Genomic DNA, 18857 nt, shown 5'->3' with positions numbered 1-18857 from the left:
CCACATGCTTCAAGATGTCCACCATTGTTCCTGTACCCAAGAAAGCAAAAGTAACTGAACTAAATCACTACTGCCCCATAGAGCTCACTTCTGTCATCATGAAGTGCTTTGAGAGGCTAGTTAAGGATCATTTCACCTTACTTTACCTGACAACCTAGACCCACTTCAATTAGCTTACCGCCCCAATAGAGCCACAGACAATGCAATCACCATTGCACTGTACACTGCCCTATCCCATCTGGACATGAGGAATACTTATGTAAGAATGCTGTACATTGAATGCTGAGCTATAGTCAACACCATAGTACCCTCCAAGTTCATCATTAAGCTCGAGGCCCTGGGTCTGAACCCCGCCCTGTACAACTGGGTCCTGTACTTCCTGACAGCCACCCCCAGATGGTGAAGCTAGGAAACACCACCTCTACTTCACTGATCCTCAACACATGGGCCCCACAAGGTTGGGTGCTCAGCTTCCTCCTGTACTCCCTGTTCACCCATGACTGCGTGGCTATGCATGCCTGAAACTCAAATCAATCATATTTCAATCATATTTATTTATAAAGCCCTTTTTACATCCGTAGATGTCACAAAGCGCTGTACAGAAACCCCGCCTAATAACCATCAAATTGACACCTTGCTCGAATGCAAAGTCACAAAGAAAAAACAGAAACAAAATAAGACATAAAAAAACATGCAAACCTTATTCATTGCCCAAAGTCATGCCCCACACTATACACCATTCGTGCGTTGTTTTTTGGGTACTCTATAGCTTACTTGCTCCAGAGGATGGCATGTCATAGCACTGTTGTTTATGACAGCTGGTAGGAAGGTCCTCTGTTGAGACCAGTGTCCTCTGTTGAGACGTTGTCCAGGTAGGTTTCATGTTGTCTTCACCCATGAAATGGTCCACACAGTATAAGACTGCTGGCAGGGCAGCTCATAAATGCCTAAAACATTGACCAGCAAACCAAATGGACTGAATAATATATTATAATATATAATAATAATATATTACAATATACAGTGGGGCAAAAAAGTATTTAGTCAGCCACCAATTGTGCAAGTTCTCCCACTTAATAAGATGAGAGAGGCCTGCAATTTTCATCATAGGTACACTTCAACTATGACAGACAAAATGAGAAAAAGAAATCCTGAAAATCTACATTTTTTACACAATTGAGAATATCCTGTCAGGCTGCATCACCGCCTGGTATGGCAACTGCACCGCCCGCAACCGCAAGGCTCTTTAGAGGGTGGTGCGGACTGCCCAATGCGTCACAGGGGGCAAACTACCTGCCTTCCAGGCCACCTACAGCACCAGATGTCACAGCAAAGCCAAAAAGATCATCAAGGACAACAACCACCTGAGCAACTGCCTGTTCACCCTGCAACCATCCAGAAGGCGAGGTCAGTACAGGTGCATCAAAGCTGAGACCGAGAGACTGAAAAACAGCTTCCATCTCAAGACCATCAGACTGTTAAATAGCCATCACTAGCACAATAGAGGCTGCTGCCCGATATACATAGACTTGAAATCACTGGCCACTTTAATAATTGGAACACTAGTCACTTTAATGTTTACATATTTTGCATTACTCATCTCATATGTATATACTGTATTCTATCCTACTGTATCTTAGTCTATGCCGCTCTGACATTGCTCATTCAAATATTTATACATCTTAATTCCATTCCTTTACTTTAGATTGTGTGTAGTTAGATATTACTGCACTGTTGGAACTAGAAACACAAGCATTTCGCTACACCCGCAATAACATCTGCTAAACATGTGTCCTGTATGTGACAAATAACATTTTATTTGGATAGCAACATAATAAACTAAAGCACTGATCATTGGGAACAAGATAAGAATGACTGCTAAAAATATATTAAATAATTCAATAGGTAGCCTAGCCTACAAAACTAAAACAAAATCAGATCAAAAGGCCTGATTAACATGACATCATTAATGTCCCCGGTGCAGACACATTCAGAATTCTAAAGAGGGTTTAGTATTTTGTTTAAAAGCTCTGACGAATGACAAGATAACAATAAACACTTTTCAGTGAGAAAATAGAAACCCACTTTGTGTAAAAAAAAACAACTTCTCAAAAGATGTGGTCTACGACGCAATACTGGTGATCTTTTTATGGATAACAAAAACTACTTAGCATACATTTGAACACCACCGCAGAAGCATCTGCCATTTTCCCAATTAAATAGCCTAGTTTTGAGGTTGGTTACTTGAAGAGAACTAGGGCCTCGCAGCCCACCTCTTCTAATGCACTGTGGAAAAGTGTGCATCAAATTCTATTAGATGACAAGTTTAAATGAGTATAACATCCTCGAAATGTCCCATACTATTAAAATTCTATTTTTGCTTAGAGAGAATGCGTCATTACGTAGTTTCTCGCTAATAGTTGATTGCAGTAGCGCATTCCCATATCGAATTAATCAGCTGTTGTCAAAGCCAAAACGAGTATGACATCCGGGCATTTAAAGTGTCCCCGATTTTCAAAATGTTGCATACTATTAAAACATAAAACTATCTTTTCCTCACATACTTAAAAACTGCCTACTACTTAGGACACAAGGGTATTTGAACACGGCCAGAGTGAGATTCAGTGTGGATCCCAGGCTACTGTACCTCTCAACCCTACATACTTTCGCCATTGTCCGTCACGCCTATCCCTTATCATTCAGTTGTGTATAAAAGGTGGTTGTTCTGCACATTCCATCTCATGGTAGAGACATGTTTCAGGTCAAGCGAGGTGCCGGGTGAAATGGGCTGAGAACCATCGGTTTCTTCTCTCCCAGCCCAAGGTGTTAGCCTCTGTCACCAACACACTGGAGAGACCATCAGTAAATTGTAACCTCCAAATTTAGTAAATCAGGTAAGTCCCATTGAGATAGGATTCTGGCAAAGAGGAAGCTGCAATGCATGCTTGAATGTATGCCTTGGGTTTGTGTGCTCATTTCCTGTCTGCCGAAAGCCTGCCAGGCGACGAGACAAATATTGATAGTAGGGGAAATGTTGGTTTGCTCTGTACAAAATGAGTGTGGCTGGACCAAGGGCTATTGAGCTCATATAAGCTGCTGGTAAACAGCCTCAGACAACTATGTGCACAGAGGATGAATGGTAAAACGGTACGTCTATCCAAAGGAAAATTTGCATTTCTGTCTGACTGAAATCAGAAGTGTATTCTGATGGTGTTGCTATTCCAAAGCTGCCAGGTAGTGCCCGGCTGCCTGGCCATGGATGAAATGCATTAACAATGCGTTATGCATTTGTTTAACTCAATGCATATTTTGATCCAAAAAAGACAGAACGGATGCTGTCCAACGTCCCTATTGTCTGTCACGTATGATGAGTCCCGTAGACAAACATTGTCTCAATACGGTTGACAGAGGTGACATTTCGATGTGGCTGGGTCCATATTCAAAGCTTTTGGTGGTTCTCTAACAAGAATGATATGAAATGATTTGGCTCCTTTTTCAGTCACTCATTTGTATCCATTCTCTTTGAGTATTACTTGTATTATTTGACTGGATCCTGATAGCGCATTCCTTCAAGGCAGAGATGACGGGCAGAGGAGAACAATCCCATCTAACTTCGCCCTCATTTTCTACCATTAACCCACGTGTGCATCCCATCTGCCCCCCCCACCCCCCAAAACATCTCATTAGTCTACTCTGACTGTGAAAAACTACCATAAAATCGGCAGATACATTTAAGATAATGAAAAGATACTCCAGCACATTGGAAATATTAATGCTCCTCAGATTCAATGAATCTAATACCAACGTCTCAGTCTCAAAAAAACAGACAAATGTAAGAAATGTGTCCCCACGTACACTTTATTATTAAGACATATTTCTCTTCATTTGTATGAACCACTGTACCCCAACATTCTTTGAACAACAGGACTGTGATTCATTCAAAATCAAGGCTCTCTCTTTTGTTGACTAGCCCCGGGTCTTGCTCCGTTGATGCTTTCATACCAGAGAAAACAGCAGTCAGAATTTTATTAAAGCAGTAATAGCAAGTTCATGTCATTTCTGGAGGACTTTTTTAACTTTCTTTCAAAGTCTGTTGTATGCCCCGAATCCAAAGCTTCCCCAAAGGCAAGTTTGTTTTGATGCGTGTTGTGTGAATTTGAAAAGGAACAGTTCCTTGACACAGGTTGTCATGTTCCCTACTATCATTGTGGATGTCAAGTTTACGGACGACACTATAGTGGTAGGCTTGATTACCAACAACGACGAGACGGCTTACAGGGAGGAGGTGAGGGGGTGAGGGCCCTCGGGAGTGTGGTGTCAGGAAAATAACCTCACACTCAACGTCAACAAAACAAAGGAGATGATCGTGGACTTCAGGAAACAGCAGAGGGAGCAACCCCCTATCCACATCGACGAGACAGCAATGGAGAGGGTAGTAAGTTTTAAGTTCCTCGGCATACACATCACGGACAAACTGAATTGGTCCACCCACACAGACAGCGTAGTGAAGGCGCAGCAGCGCCTCTTCAACCTCAGGAGGCTGAAGAAATTCAGCTTGTCACCAGAAGCACTCACAAACTTTTACAGATGCACAATCGAGAGCCTCCTGTCAGGCTGTATCACCACCTGGTACGGCAACTGCTCCGCCCACAACCGTAAGGCTCTCCAGAGGGTATGGAGGTCTGCACAACGCATCACCGGGGGCAAAACTACCTGCCCTCAAGGACACCTACACCACCTGATGTCACAGGAAGGCCATAAAGATCATCAAGGACAACAACCACCCGAGCCACTGCCTGTTCACCCCGCTATCATCCAGAAGGCGAGGTCAGTACAGGTGCATAAAAGCAGGGACCGAGAGACTGAAAAACAGCTTCTATCTCAAGGCCATCAGACTGTTAAACAGCCACCACTAACATTGAGTGGCTGCTGCCAACATACTGACTCAACTCCAGCCACTTTAATAATGGGAATTGATGTAAAAAATGTCTCACTAGCCACTTTAAACAATGCCACTTTATATAATGTTTATATACCCTACATTACTCATCTCATATGTATATACTGTACTCAATACCATCTAATGCATCTTGCCATCTTTTTGTAATACATGTATCACTAGCGACTTTAAACAATGCCACTTTTATGTTTACATACCCTACATTACTCATCTCATATACTGTACTCAATACCATCTACTGCATCTTGCCTATGCCATTCTGTACCATCACTCATTCATAAATCTTTATGTACATATTCTTTATCCCTTTACACTTGTGTGTATAAGGTAGTTGTTGTGGAATTGTTAGGTTAGATTACTCGTTGGTTATTACTGCATTGTCGGAACTAGAAGCACAAGCATTTCGCTACACTCACATTAACATCTGCTAACCAAGTGTATGTGACAAATAAAATGTGATGTCACTGATACGTAGAATAATAGATGCTATTTAGCAGATGCTTTTATCCAAAGCTACCAACAGTCATGTGTGCATACATTTTACATTTGGGCGGTCCTGACAATATGTCCAGACTATTTTACATGGTTGGTCCAAATCCTAACCAATCATCTCTGTCCCATGAGGGTTATTACTTGCCTATTGGTCCAATTCCAATATGATCAAGCTATCTTCCATCTTAAAACCTACCCAGTCCTCCTTGGCCCATTAAGGGAAGACAGGAAAGTCCTAGAATAGGAGCAAATTATCTGAACTGGAACCAGGACTCCCCTCATAAACAAGATCACTGGGCTCTCTCAGATATCCCTTTGTGTGTTGTCTTATGCATTCCACCTAGGGCTGTTACAGTGACCGTATTACCGCCAGTCAAGAGCCATGACCACAGTCAAATTCCATGTAACTAGGCTTCTCCAAAACTGCGCTCTGATGTCTACCGACCCGTAGCACTCATATCTGTAGCCATGAAGTGCTTTGAAAGGCATATCAACACCATCATCCCAGAAACCCTAGACACACTCCAATTTGCATACCACCCCAACAGATGATGCAATCTCTATTGCACTCCACACTGCCCTTTCACACCTGGACAAAAAGAAAGGAACACCTATGTGAGAATGCTATTCATTGACTACAGCTCAGTGTTCAACACCATTGTGCCCTCAATAAGCCATCAATAAGCAAAGGACACAGGGACTAAACACCTCCCCCTGCAACTGGATCCGAGACTTGCTGACAGGCCGCCCCCCCAGGTGGTAAGGGTAGGTAACAACACATGCGTCACGCTGATCCTCAACACAGGAGCCCCTCAGGGATGAGTGCTCAGTCCCCTCCTGTGCTTCCTGTTCACTCATGAATGCATGGCCAGGCACGACTCCAACGCCATCATCAAGTTTGACCGATGACACAACAGTGGTAGGCCTGATCACCGACGAGACAGCCTATAGGGAGGAGGTCAGAGACCTGGCCGTGTGGTGGCAGGACAACAACCTCCCCCTCAAAGTGATCAAGACAAAGGAGATGATTTTGGAATACAGGAAAAGGAGGGCCGAGCACGCCCCATTCTCATCGACGGGGCTGTAGCGGAGCAGGTTGAGAGCTTCAAGTTCCTTGGTGTCCACATCACCAACAAACTAACATGGTAAAAGCACACCAAGACAGTCGTGAAGAGGGCACGACAACGCCTATTCCCCCTCAGGAGACTGAAAAGATTAGGCATGGGTCCTCAGATCCTCAAAAGGTTCTACAGCTACACCATAGAGAGCATTCTGACTAGTTGCATCACTGCCTGATTTGACAACTGCTCAGCCTCCGACCACAAAGTACTACAAAGGGTAGTGCGTACGGTCCAGTACATCAATGGGGCCAAGCTTCTTGCCATCCAGGACCTCTATACCAGGCGGTGTCAGAGGAAGCCACCCTAGTCAAAGACTGTTCTCTCTGCTACCGCACGGCAAGCGGTACCAGAGCGCCAAGTCTAGGTCCAAGAGTCCCCAAGCAATAAGACTCCTGAACATTTCATCAAATGGTTACCCAGACTATTTGCATCCCCCCCTCTTTTACGCTGCTGCTACTCTGTTTATTATCTATGCATAGTCACTTTAATAACTCTACCAACATGTAGATATTACCTTGATTAACTGGTGCTCCCCCACATTGACTCTAAACGGTAGCCCCTGTATATAGCCTCGCTATTGTTATTTTACTGCTGCTCTTTAACTTGTTACTTCATTTTTTTGTATTTTTCTTAAAACTGCATTGTTGGTTAAGGGAATTTCACTATAAGGTCCTGTTGTATTCGGCGCATGTGACAAATAAAATGTGATTTTATCATTAGTAGCCTACAAAACTTGCTAAAGACCAGTCGCTAATGGCCAGTACTTAGCGCTCTATTGTCCCTCTAATCACTCTGACATCAATGCAAAGGAAATCAAAAATCAAATCAAACACTTCATGAGAGCGGAATACTGCACACCGAGATCCAGCCTCATAGCTGGTTGATGCATAGAATGAAATAAGAGTTCCTATAAGCCCATGTTGCGCAACAATTCTATAGGCTTTGCTATCGTGTGAGAAAACAGAATTTTGATGACTATTAAAAAGAGGATCCCATTAGCTTTCTATAGCTTAGGCCTACTATATCTATTTCGCAACTTTCCGAATATGAAGCACATCGCTTCGCTTTACAACAGGAGCAGCCTACCTGGCTGTCATGAAAATGAACTGCGGGAAAGTGTCCTTCATTAGCTATTCAATCGATTAATTACAATTCACTGATCCGTTCTAAGTCAATACTAAATTCACAAATCTATTGTTTAGTATATGTAAAGGCAAAATTAAATTGACAATAGTCTGATGGGTGAGAATAGTATCACTTGTGAATGATGCCCAGGGTGTGCAGTCTACTAAAGAAATGTTTTGCCTACTTTTTCAAATCAGTCGCATGCATCATGCATTCTAGCCCATAGGCCTATATGTTTTGAGAAAGTTTGTATCACAACTTAAGTGTCCAAATAACACAGTACAGTACCCTATAGGCCTAGGACTCGTAGAACATGGGTGGAGAGCCCATAGTCTACAGAGCTTAGTGAAACGTGTTCTTATTAGCCCAGTACCGCAATCACGTTTGAAAACAGTTTTGACTGGCCACTTTAAAAAGACGATCCCAGTTCTCTCGTGCTGCTATATTTATTGCTCAAATCATTCAATTAAGCACATTCACTTGCTTTACAAACGGTGTAGCCTACCTGGCATATTGAAAATGTAACCTCACACAATCTCCATTTGCTATTCAAGTGCAGCCTATTTTGTGGGCCATTCTTAATAAAAAGTAACCATTCCACACATATTATTAGGCCATATGTAAACACCAGATTCATTTGAGAATAGTCTGATGGGTAAGAATATTATCAAGTGCTTATCAAATGGTGAATGAGAGATTGATGAAATGTGTTCTGCATGAGCAAGAAACAGTAGAGCGCTTACCTTTCTTGCAACTTTTTTCAAATAATACTTTGAGTTGCATCATGCAGCCTTAAAATGTATTAGAAATCAAAACATATAGCCTAACATTTGTCTCACAACTAAAGTTGCATAAATAACTCAGAAAACCTGTTTCTTTGCTAACCGCTCAACACAATAGCCACATGTGCACACTCCCTTGGAAATCGTTTGTGTGAAAATATCCTTTCTATTTTATTCAGTTAAATTCTATTGTTCCTACTATAAAATAATGCCACAGGAATAAGTACATCCTTCCTGCAAAATGAACTAATGCAGCCCACAGACATATGGCATAGCCAGATCAGGATGACTCAAAATATGCTATTCTGTTCAACTGAAATAGGCTACCATTTCTCCTCATCATAATGTTTCCTTAGACCTGCCTAAAATAAATAATGGATTCATTTTGATGGTGTATACTATAGGATTTGGCGCTTGTCTGAGTGAGGGAAATGCTGTAAATCAAGAGGAGTCAATGTGTTCTGAAAGTTGAGACGTTGGGGATTATAATAAAATACCCCATTGATGTCATACAAGCTAGGCTTGGGTGGTGCACCGTATTTGGAAATAGCCACAGGATGGTATTACAATACCGTCAATAGAAACAATTTCTTTGATATTTTTTAAATACATTTGAATATTTGTTGGTACTTAAGTAAATACCTGCAGTCAACTTGTGCAACATGTTAGGAGATATGTAAAATAGTGTTCTTCATTTCACCCATCGCATAATTTTTCCATTATGAAGCTTACCGGTAGTACTCAGTGACGTGGTTTATGTTTACAAGCACACAATGACGAGAGACTCTTATGAACCAATCTCGTGAGCTCACATTGTGTATCCGTATAGTGAAACAGAATGTGAGCTCGCCAGATCAGGATGGTTCATACGATGCTAACGAAAGACCGGAGCCTTGGGAGTCACTCACTGTTGTACAGCACGCACCAGGTGATCTAGTTACAGTATGGAATTCACAACTAAATGTTTGCCAGCTAGATATCTTATAACTTTTAAGTTAACTGTTTAAAAAGGTGCTAAAAATGCTATGCAGTTGTGAATTTGGTTTGCTAATTAAATAGCTAGTTAGCTAAGTGTTTAGCTTCTTCAATATCAAGCTTCACTTGCCGGTCTAATATTTGTTTTGCAACAAACTGTGAGTAGCATTTTTTATTGACTTGTATAACTTTATGAGCTGGCATGTCTGTCCTGAAAACAGTTTAAGTCAGAGACTGTATAAAAATGTTTGCTCGTGCTCGTTAGCATTCTCTATAGCATTTGATATGTAACGTAAACTCACCCCATTCTGTAAAAATGTGCGCAACCGCAACATTCAAACGAGGCTACAAAGAAAACTAAATGGGACTGTAGAGACTGTGTTGACTTCAAAATCGGGGGTGTGAACTAGGTTTCTATTCAAGCGTTGATCGACATGGTAATGGCACTATAGTATTGGAGAAAAGTTGAAAAAACGGACCCTCCGTTACATCTTGACGTGTCATGTCTTAACGTACAGCACGCATAAAGCAACTATTTCTGTCTTACAATCTCTCTCCACCAGGTGTAGCACTTCTCTCATCGTTAAAAATAAGAAATGGACAGTGACGGGAGTAAGGGGGGGATACCTAGTCATTTTTTGCGTCATCATTACATGCGATCATCCTTCTCAAAGCCGCTGTTTACTTCACTTTAGCACCGCCCTAAAAACCCGTTTCAGATTCGACACAAACCTTCAAATAGGTATGTAATGACACATTATATAAACTCTTTATAGTGTTTTATTTACATTTTAGAGGCGATAAGGTGATAAGTTGGTCAGATCGAGTGAAAAAAAGCAATTTTCCCACACAACATGTCTCCCTCTCACTATCAAGCATTAGTTCCGCTTCACCACCCGCCATTTTTAAAAATACCCGACGGGGCTCATTGCCTGCTTGAATCATGCAGAAACGGGCAGCGTTTAGGTCATGTAATTGATTCTGTTGGAAAGGGGAGAAATTGTGCTTTACAATGGATTTGACATTACAGTTGATCTGGAAGTATTACGTTTTTGGGGCGCTAAAATAAGTTCAATTGTACGGACCAAGGCGATGTACAAAAGTGAGTGAGTTTACGTTACTTGTTGGCATTGCTAACATTCAGATTAAAGGCTTAGCGGGGTTTCGAAAATAGTACCCGTGTGTTCAGTGCCGGTATAACCGAATATCCCAGTATGACAATCTGGATCCCACTGAAGCCTAGGAGGCTATATTAAATGGATTTATTCGACTTTTTAAAATGTAGACGTTCCAAAGGCCTGAATCATTGGCTTGTAGACTATACGTGGAAACCGGAGATGCTAAAAGTGCTTATGTTAATTGGCGGTCAATTACCGTGAGGCCGGAAGTTATTTGCATGACAATCACTGACTGACAAAATTTCATGACCGCCACAGCCCTAGTTCCACCCACTCGACCACGTTCAATCCAATCCCTTGCTTATTTATGACCACTAACCCATTTTCAGAAGAAAATTCTACAATCTCGAAGTTGACTATCCAGTGTTGAGTACATATTTAATAAATGAAAGTCCTCGTTCGTGTTCCCTGTCGTCCCTCCCTGGGGCATTTGATGAGATGGGTCAGGCATTTATGATGCATAATGAACACCAACCAGCTCAGCTTTGACTCAGTCTGGGTCCCTTCACTAACCAAATAGCACTGGGAGCAGGGTCTATGCCATTTTACGGCTGTAGATGCCGGTGTCTGTCTTTATCCACACGTTGGGTTAGCAGTGTAGTGAACACACACAGACGTAAATTACACACACAGAGTCTCCACTACAATGACTGATTACAAAGCGTGTAATTTACTGAGCCCTGCTCAATGTCCTGGCTTGTTGGTCCCTAAGAAAACAAACATGTTACCCAGCCACAGGTCACTCCTTCCCCATAACCACAGGGGACTGTGTCATTCCCTCTCCATCCCTCTTATTTCTTGCTATATTTTGCCCCCTCCCGTCCACCAAACCAGATGTCCCCTCTTCCTAGTCTACCTCTATCCTACTCTACACCCCATTCTCTTTCTACGTCTCTCTATTCCTCCCATCACCTTCACACCCTCTGTCCTCTGTCTAACCATTTCTAGGCCCTGTGCTCTCCCCTTCACTCTCTCCCTGCCTGGTTGGAGGGCTGATTTCTCTGAGGTGATGTTGTCAGTTCCACTGCTCCCCAAGGCTAAAGGGCTGCTCTCTCCAGCCCCAAGGTTCACCGAGTGTTGAACCTGGCGGTGGGATTATGCAGATCTTAATTCCCTCTCCTGCTCACACCTGGGTTTGACAGGGCATGAAATAGGGAAAGCGTTCACTGCAAAAGTTTCCGCTACGCAGGGAGGGAGATACAGCAAAAAGAGAAGAGGGAGAGTAGAGGTGGGTATGATATATATATATATATATATATATATATATATATATATATATATATATATATATATATATATATATATATATATATATATATATATATATATATATAAATAAATAAATAAAATAAAGAGAGCGAAACAGCGCAAGAGTTTTTCTTTATATTTTTTTTACTATTTTCTAAATTGTAGAATAATAGTAAAGACATTGTCACGCCCTGACCTGAGTATTCTTTGTTTTCTTTATATATGTTGGTTAGGTCAGGGTGTGACATGGGTGATGAATGTGTTTTTGTACTGCCTAGGGGTTATATATGTTTATGGGGTTGTTTACCATCTAGGTGTTTAGGTATGTCTATGGTTGCCTAGATTGGTTCTCAATTAGAGGCAGCTATTTATCGTTGTCTCTGATTGGGAACCATATTTAGGCAGCCATCTGCTTTGGGTATTTGGTGGGTTATTGTCTATGTGATGTTGCATGTTTGCACTCAGTTTTGATAGCGGTCACGTTCGTCTTGTTATTTTGTTTGTTTAGTGTACTTCGTGTTTTTTCGTCTTTCATTAAAAAGATGTATTCACATCATGCTGGGCTTTGGTCTCTTCACTACGACGATCGTGACAGAATAACCCACCAACAATGGACCAAGCAGCGTGGTAACGGCTAGCAGCAGCAGCGGCAAAGAACGCAGGACTCATGGACTTGGGAGGAGATTATGGACGGCGAAGGACCCTGGGCACAGCCAGGGGAATATCGCCGCCCCAAAGCAGAGCTGGAGGCAGCGAAAGCAGAGAGGCGCCGGTATGAGGAGGCAGCACGGGGGCGTGGCTGGAAGCCCGAGAGGCAGCCCCAAAAATGTATTGGGGGGGGGCACACAGGGAGTGTGGCGAAGCCAGGTAGGAGACGTGCGCTAACTTCCTGTGCTTACCGGAGAGAGATAGGAACCGGGCAGGCACCGTGTTACACGGTGGAGCGCACTGTGTCCCCGGTGCGTGTGCATAGCCCGGTTCGGTACATTCCAGCTCCTCGTATCGGCCGGGCTAGAGTGGGCATCGAGCCAGGTGCCATGAAGCCGGCTCTACGCATCTGGTCTCCAGTGCGTCTCCTCGGTCCAGCATACATGGCACCAGCCTTACGCATGGTGTCCCTGGTTCGCCAGCACAGCCCAGTGCGGGCTATTCCACCTCGCCGCACTGGCCTGGCTACAGGGAGTATTCAACCAGGGAAGGTTGGGCTGGCTCTGTGCTCAAGATCTCCTGTGCGCCTTCACGGTGCGGACTATCCGGTGCCACCTCCACACACCATCCCTCCGATGGCAGCCCCCCACACCAGGCTGTCTCTCCGTCTCATCCCTACAGGTTCTCCCGTCTGCCCTGAGCCGCCAGAGTCTCCCGTCTGCCCTGAGCCGCCAGAGTCTCCCGTCTGCCCTGAGCCGCCAGAGTCTCGCGTCTGCCCTGAGTTTACATGAGTCCATATGTTATTTATTATTTCTGTCACGATCGTCGTAGTGAGGAGACCAAAGCGCAGCGTGATATGAATACATATTTTTAATGAAAGGCCCTGAGCGGCCCTGAGCCGCCAGAGTCTCCCGTCTGCCCTGAGCCGCCAGTCAGCCAGGAGCTGCCAGAGCCGTCAGCCAGCCAGGAGCTGCCAGAGCCGTCAGCCTGCCAGGAGCTGCCAGAGCCGCCTGTCATGCCGGCGATGTCGGAGTCGCCCTCCTGTCCGGAGCCGCCAGAGTCTCCCTCCTGTCCGTAGCTGCCAGCGTCGCTCCTCAGTCCAGAGGCGCCTTTCCGTCCAGTGGCGCTCTCTATGATGATCTTCAGTCCGGGGCCCGCTGCGAGGGTCCCCGCTCCTGAGGCGCCACCTAAGTGGGCCAAGACTGAGGTAGAGCGGGGTCCACGTCTCGCACCCGAGCCACCGCTGTGAAAGAGGCCCACCCGGACCCTCCCCTTTAGATTAGGTTTTTGCGGCAGGAGTCCGCACCTTTGTGGGGTGGCGGGGGGGGGGGGGGGGGGGGTTGTACTGTCACGCCCTGACCTGAGTATTCTTTGTTTTCTTTATATATTTTGGTTGGTTAGGTCAGGGTGTGACATGGTGATGAATGTGTTTTTGAACTGTCTAGGGGTTTTATAGGTTTCTGGGGTTGTTTACCATCGAGGTGTTTATGTATGTCTATGGTTGCCTAGATTGGTTCTCAATTAGAGGCAGCTGTTTATCGTTGTCTCTGGTTGGGAACCATATTTAGGCAGCCATCCTCTTTGGGTATTTGGTGGGTTATTGTCTATGTGATGTTGCATGTTTGCACTCAGTTTTGATAGCGGTCACGTTCGTCTTGTTATTTAGTTTGTTTGTTTAGTGTACTTTGTGGTTTTTCATCTTTCATTAAAAATATGTATTCATATCACGCTGCGCTTTGGTCTCCTCACTACGACGATCGTGACAGAAATAATAAATAACATATGGACTCCTGTAAACTCAGCAAAAAAAGAAACATCCCTTTTTCAGGACCCTGTCTTTCAAAGATAATTCACAAAAATCCAAATAACTTCACAGATCTTCATTGTAAAGTGTTTAAACACTGTTCCCCATGGTTCAATGAACCATAAACAATTAATGAACATGCATCTTAAACCTTATAAATGATTTTACCAGTAGGGGTTAGAGGTTATGTAGCATGGATAAGGAGTAACTGAAAATATTAAACATACATCTGTGTGTCTGTTACTTGAACTTTGTGAAGCATTTATTTGGGCTGCTTTTTCTGAGGCTGATAACTCTAATGAACTTATCCTCTGCATCAGAAGTAACTCTGGGTCTTCCATTCCTGTGGGAGCCAGTTTCATCATAGCGCTTGATGACGTTCAACATTTCTTAAATTGACTGACCTTCATATCTTAAAGTAATGATGAACTGTCGTTTCTCTTTGCTTTTTTGAGCTGTTCTTGCCATAGTACGGACTTGGTATTTTACCAAATAGGGCTGTCTTCTGTATACCCCACCTACCTTACCACAACACAACTGATTGGCTCAAACGCATTAAGAAAGAAATTCCACAAATGAACCTTTAACAAGGCACATCTGTTAATTGAAATTAATTCCGGTTGACTACCGCATTAAGCTGGTTGAGAGAATGCCAAGAGTGTGCAAAGCTGTCATCAAGGCAAAGGGTGGCTATTTGAAGAAACTCAAATCTAAAATATATTTTGATTTGTTTAATACTTTTTTGGATACTACATGATTCCATATGTGTTATTTCATAATTTTGATGTCTTCATTATTATTCTACAATGTAGAAAATAGTAAAAATAAAGAGAAACTCTTGAATTAGTAGGTGTTCTAAAACATTTGACTGGTAGTGAGTGAGATATATATATCCACACACACACACACAGTTGATGTCAGAAGTTTACATACACCTTAGCCAAATACACTTAAACTAATTTATTTACTCATACATTTAAAGTTTTTCACAATTCCTGATATTTAATCCTCGTAAAAAATTCCCTATCTTAGGTCAGTTAGGATCACCACTGTATTTGAAGAATGTGACAAGTTAGAATAATAGTAGAGAGAATGACTTATTTCAGCTTTAATTTCTTTCATCACATTCCGAGTCGGTCAGAAGTTTACATACACTCAATGAGTATTTGGAAGCACTGCCTTTAAATTGTTTAACTTGGGTCAAACGTTTTGGGTAGCCTTCCACAAGCTTCCCACAATAAATTGGGTAAATTTTGGACCATTCCTCTTGACATAGCTGGTGTAACTGAGTCAGGTTTGTTAGCCTCCTTGCTCGCACATGCGTTTTCAGTTCTGTCCACACATTTTCTGTAGGATTGAGGTCAAGGCTTTATGATGGCCACTCCAATACCTTGACTTTGTTGTCCTTAAGACATTTTGCCACAACTTTGGAAGTATGCTTGGGGTCATTGTCCATTTGGAAGACCCATTTGCCACCAAGCTTTAACTTCCTGACTGATGTCTTGAGATGTTGCTTCAATATATCCACATAATTTTCCTTCCTCAATATGCCATCTATTTTGTGAAGTGCACCAGTCCCTCCTGCAGCAAAGCACACCCACAACATGAGGCTGCCACCCCCGTGCTTCACGGTTGGGATGGTGTTCTTCGGCCTGCAAGCCTCCCCCTTTTTCATCCAAACATAACGATGGTCATTATGGCAAAACAGTTATATTTTTGTTTCATCAGACCAAAGGACATTTCTCAAAAAAGTATGATCTTTGTCCCCATGTGCAGTTGCAAACCGCAGTTGGGCTTTTTTATTTCCGTTTTGGAGCAGTTCATCCAGAGTGATCATGGGCCTCTTGGCTGTATCTCTGATCAGTCTTCTCCTTGTATGAGCTGAAAGTTTAGAGGGACGGCCAGGTCTTGGTAGATTTGCAGTGGTCTGATACTCCTTCCATTTCAATATTATCGCTTGCACAGTGCTCCTTGGGATGTTTAAAGCTTGGGAAATCTTTTTGTATCCAAATCCGGCTTTAAACTTCTTCACAACAGTATCTCGGACCTGCCTGGTGTGTTCCTTGTTCTTCATGATGCTCTCTGCGCTTTTAACGGACCTCTGAGACTATCACAGTGCAGGTGCATTTATACGGAGACTTGATTACACACAGGTGGATTGTATTTATCATCATTAGTCATTTAGGTCAACATTGGATCATTCAGAGATCCTCACTGAACTTCTGGAGAGAGTTTGCTGCACTGAAAGTAAAGGGGCTGAATAATTTTGCACGCCCAATTTTCCAGTTTTTGATTTGTTAAAAAAGTTTGAAATAGCCAATAAATGTCGTTCCACTTCATGATTGTGTACCACTTGTTGTTGATTCTTCACAAAAAAATACAGTTTTATATCTTTATGTTTGAAACCTGAAATGTGGCAAAAGGTCGCAAAGTTCAAGGGGGCCGAATACTTTCGCAAGGCACTGTACATACATACATACATACATACATACATACATAGAGAGAGAGAGATAGAGGAGAGGAGAGATAGAGATAGAGAGAAAGACTGACCACGAGAGAGCGTGAGAAAGGAAGATAGGAAGCAAAAAATGTATATACAGAAAGGAAGAGGGAGAGAGACTGCGACCGAGAGAGAAATAGAGTGAGCGTCTCTCTCGTGTCTGTCAACCCAGACACCTTGTCTAAACAGAAATGAGACAGCAGCATTCCACTGTTTTCCTATGATAATTAAATCCAGCATTGTACACGTGCCAGGCACACTCATTTCATCACTCCATTTCTGAAATCTCATCAGGACAGATTTTTTCGAAAGAATGCATTTGTTATAATATATATATATATATATATATTTTAAATATTTAGAAGGTAGAGCTTATGGTGAGGTTACCAGGTTATGGTGACTGTTATATAATGGTTACAATATACATGTATCCACTATTTATAATACAAGTTCAGATGGATGCTCTACAGGTAGTTTAAGTCAATACAGGTTATCTTCTCTCTCTCTTCTGTTTAGGTGTGGGTGAGATAGAGGTATTTTGCATAATATTGTGTTAATACAAGGGTAACATGCCAGGTAGAATCACACAAACCTGTTACATGCACATAAGGAGACAGTGCTGTGAATAATCCATTGTTTGCATGTCTCTTTTGTTGCTAGTTATTTACCCTCCGTTATAAATCGAGTGTTACTGGTCAACATCTTGCCTCTATTTTTGACTAAACTGTCAAGATAACTTTTAATGCATTTTTAAGCAAAGGATCTAGAGCTCAAATAGTATATATTAGAATGTGTTTGCCAATGTCCAAATATACAAAAGTCTGGTAGCAATCAATGTTCGGTTAGTCTCAAGATCAATTGATTTTACCTTAACCTTTTATTCCTCTGCATACTCAATGTAAAATGTAACCATAATGATCAGATAGATAGTGATATAATCTCGGTAAGGGATTATATGAAATGTAGAAAAAAAACTGCTTTAAATCCACTCTGTTGCCCAGTGAAAGACAACCCACAAGCAATGCAATACTGTCTTTCTTACCTGATAAAGCCTCCTTGAAAAAAGCAAAAAGACAAGACATATAGAATCCTTATGAGCTGTGGGAGCATCCTCTGGCTCAATCTCTCAATCCCTTCCGTTGGAATAATTTGCAGAAAATAATCTGAGCGGCAATCAAATCCACTGAGCGGTTTTTGAGACTAGGCAAAAGAAAGGCATCGTCTCTGTGAGTCTGCAAATCTAATACAACAGTTTGGCTTTGGGGAAAGAAACTTCTTCCCCCCAACCACTAAATCCAGAGGACTGTACGAATCCACTCGGTCTCTTCTTTTACACTTGTGTTTGTTTGTCAGTGTGTGTTTTAGCGGGAGTGTGTTTTTCTCATTCTTTCTCGCTCTTTTTTTTTAACGGCAAACTGCTTACTCCAGGAATAATACGGGGGAGGATTTAAAGGGACAGTAGCCTCTTTTTTATGTATTGGTCAGATAGATAGATGGCTATAGAGCTTTTTGCAGTCCTAAAACTCCTCAAAAAATACATCTGGTTAGTCCAGCCATCCCTATGGATAAAAAGAATGGGAAAGATTAGAGTTTAGGAATAAACCCCTCAACTAAATTCTGAGGTTAACACAGGCTCTTATATTTTGTGCTACGAGATAATAGCAGTTGGTTAACATGAACTTTATGAATGATGAAGCCCTTATGATTTATGTATTTTTATTATTACATACATTCTTCAAAATTCACAAAAAGTGACATTAGCTGATGAAGATTATCTCATAGGACAAAACATATAAGATCTCCTAAACCTGTGTTTACCACAGACCTTATTTTGGGCGTTCATCCCAAAAACTCATAGGCTTTGTCCAAAAAACCATGGTGGAGTTAGTGCCTACAAAAAGACGCCATTTCTATTTCTCTCTTTTGCAATTAGCTCTGTGTGTGGGAGATCAAATCACATTTTATTTGTCAAATGCTCCGTAAACAAAAGGTGTAGACTTATTTACTAGTCCTTCCCAACAATA

At 42.3% G+C, this 18857-nt stretch overlaps 1 protein-coding gene across 3 annotated transcripts in view; it reads right to left on the bottom strand.

The window, feature by feature from the left end:
• The window catches only part of glra4a (glycine receptor, alpha 4a), an 80124-nt gene extending 61849 nt beyond the window's left edge, over window positions 1-18275 (bottom strand). Inside the window, exon 1 of one of the 3 annotated variants that reach the window (XM_021561503.3) lies at window positions 17876-18275. In XM_021561503.3, coding sequence (XP_021417178.1) covers window positions 17876-17943 — 68 coding nt within the window. In that variant the 5' untranslated portion in view covers window positions 17944-18275. The remainder of the gene's footprint in view (window positions 1-17875) is intronic. The other 2 variants (XM_090198588.1, XM_090198587.1) reach the window with 2 other exon arrangements.
• Window positions 18276-18857: the final 582 nt, after the last annotated feature.

Source organism: Oncorhynchus mykiss, chromosome 14 (genome assembly GCF_057628025.1).
Source record: "Oncorhynchus mykiss isolate SJ-2025 chromosome 14, ASM5762802v1, whole genome shotgun sequence".
Classification (NCBI taxonomy): Eukaryota; Metazoa; Chordata; class Actinopteri; order Salmoniformes; family Salmonidae; genus Oncorhynchus; species Oncorhynchus mykiss.
Note: the sequence above shows the minus strand (reverse complement) of the source record. Positions and strands in the feature narration are given on the sequence as shown.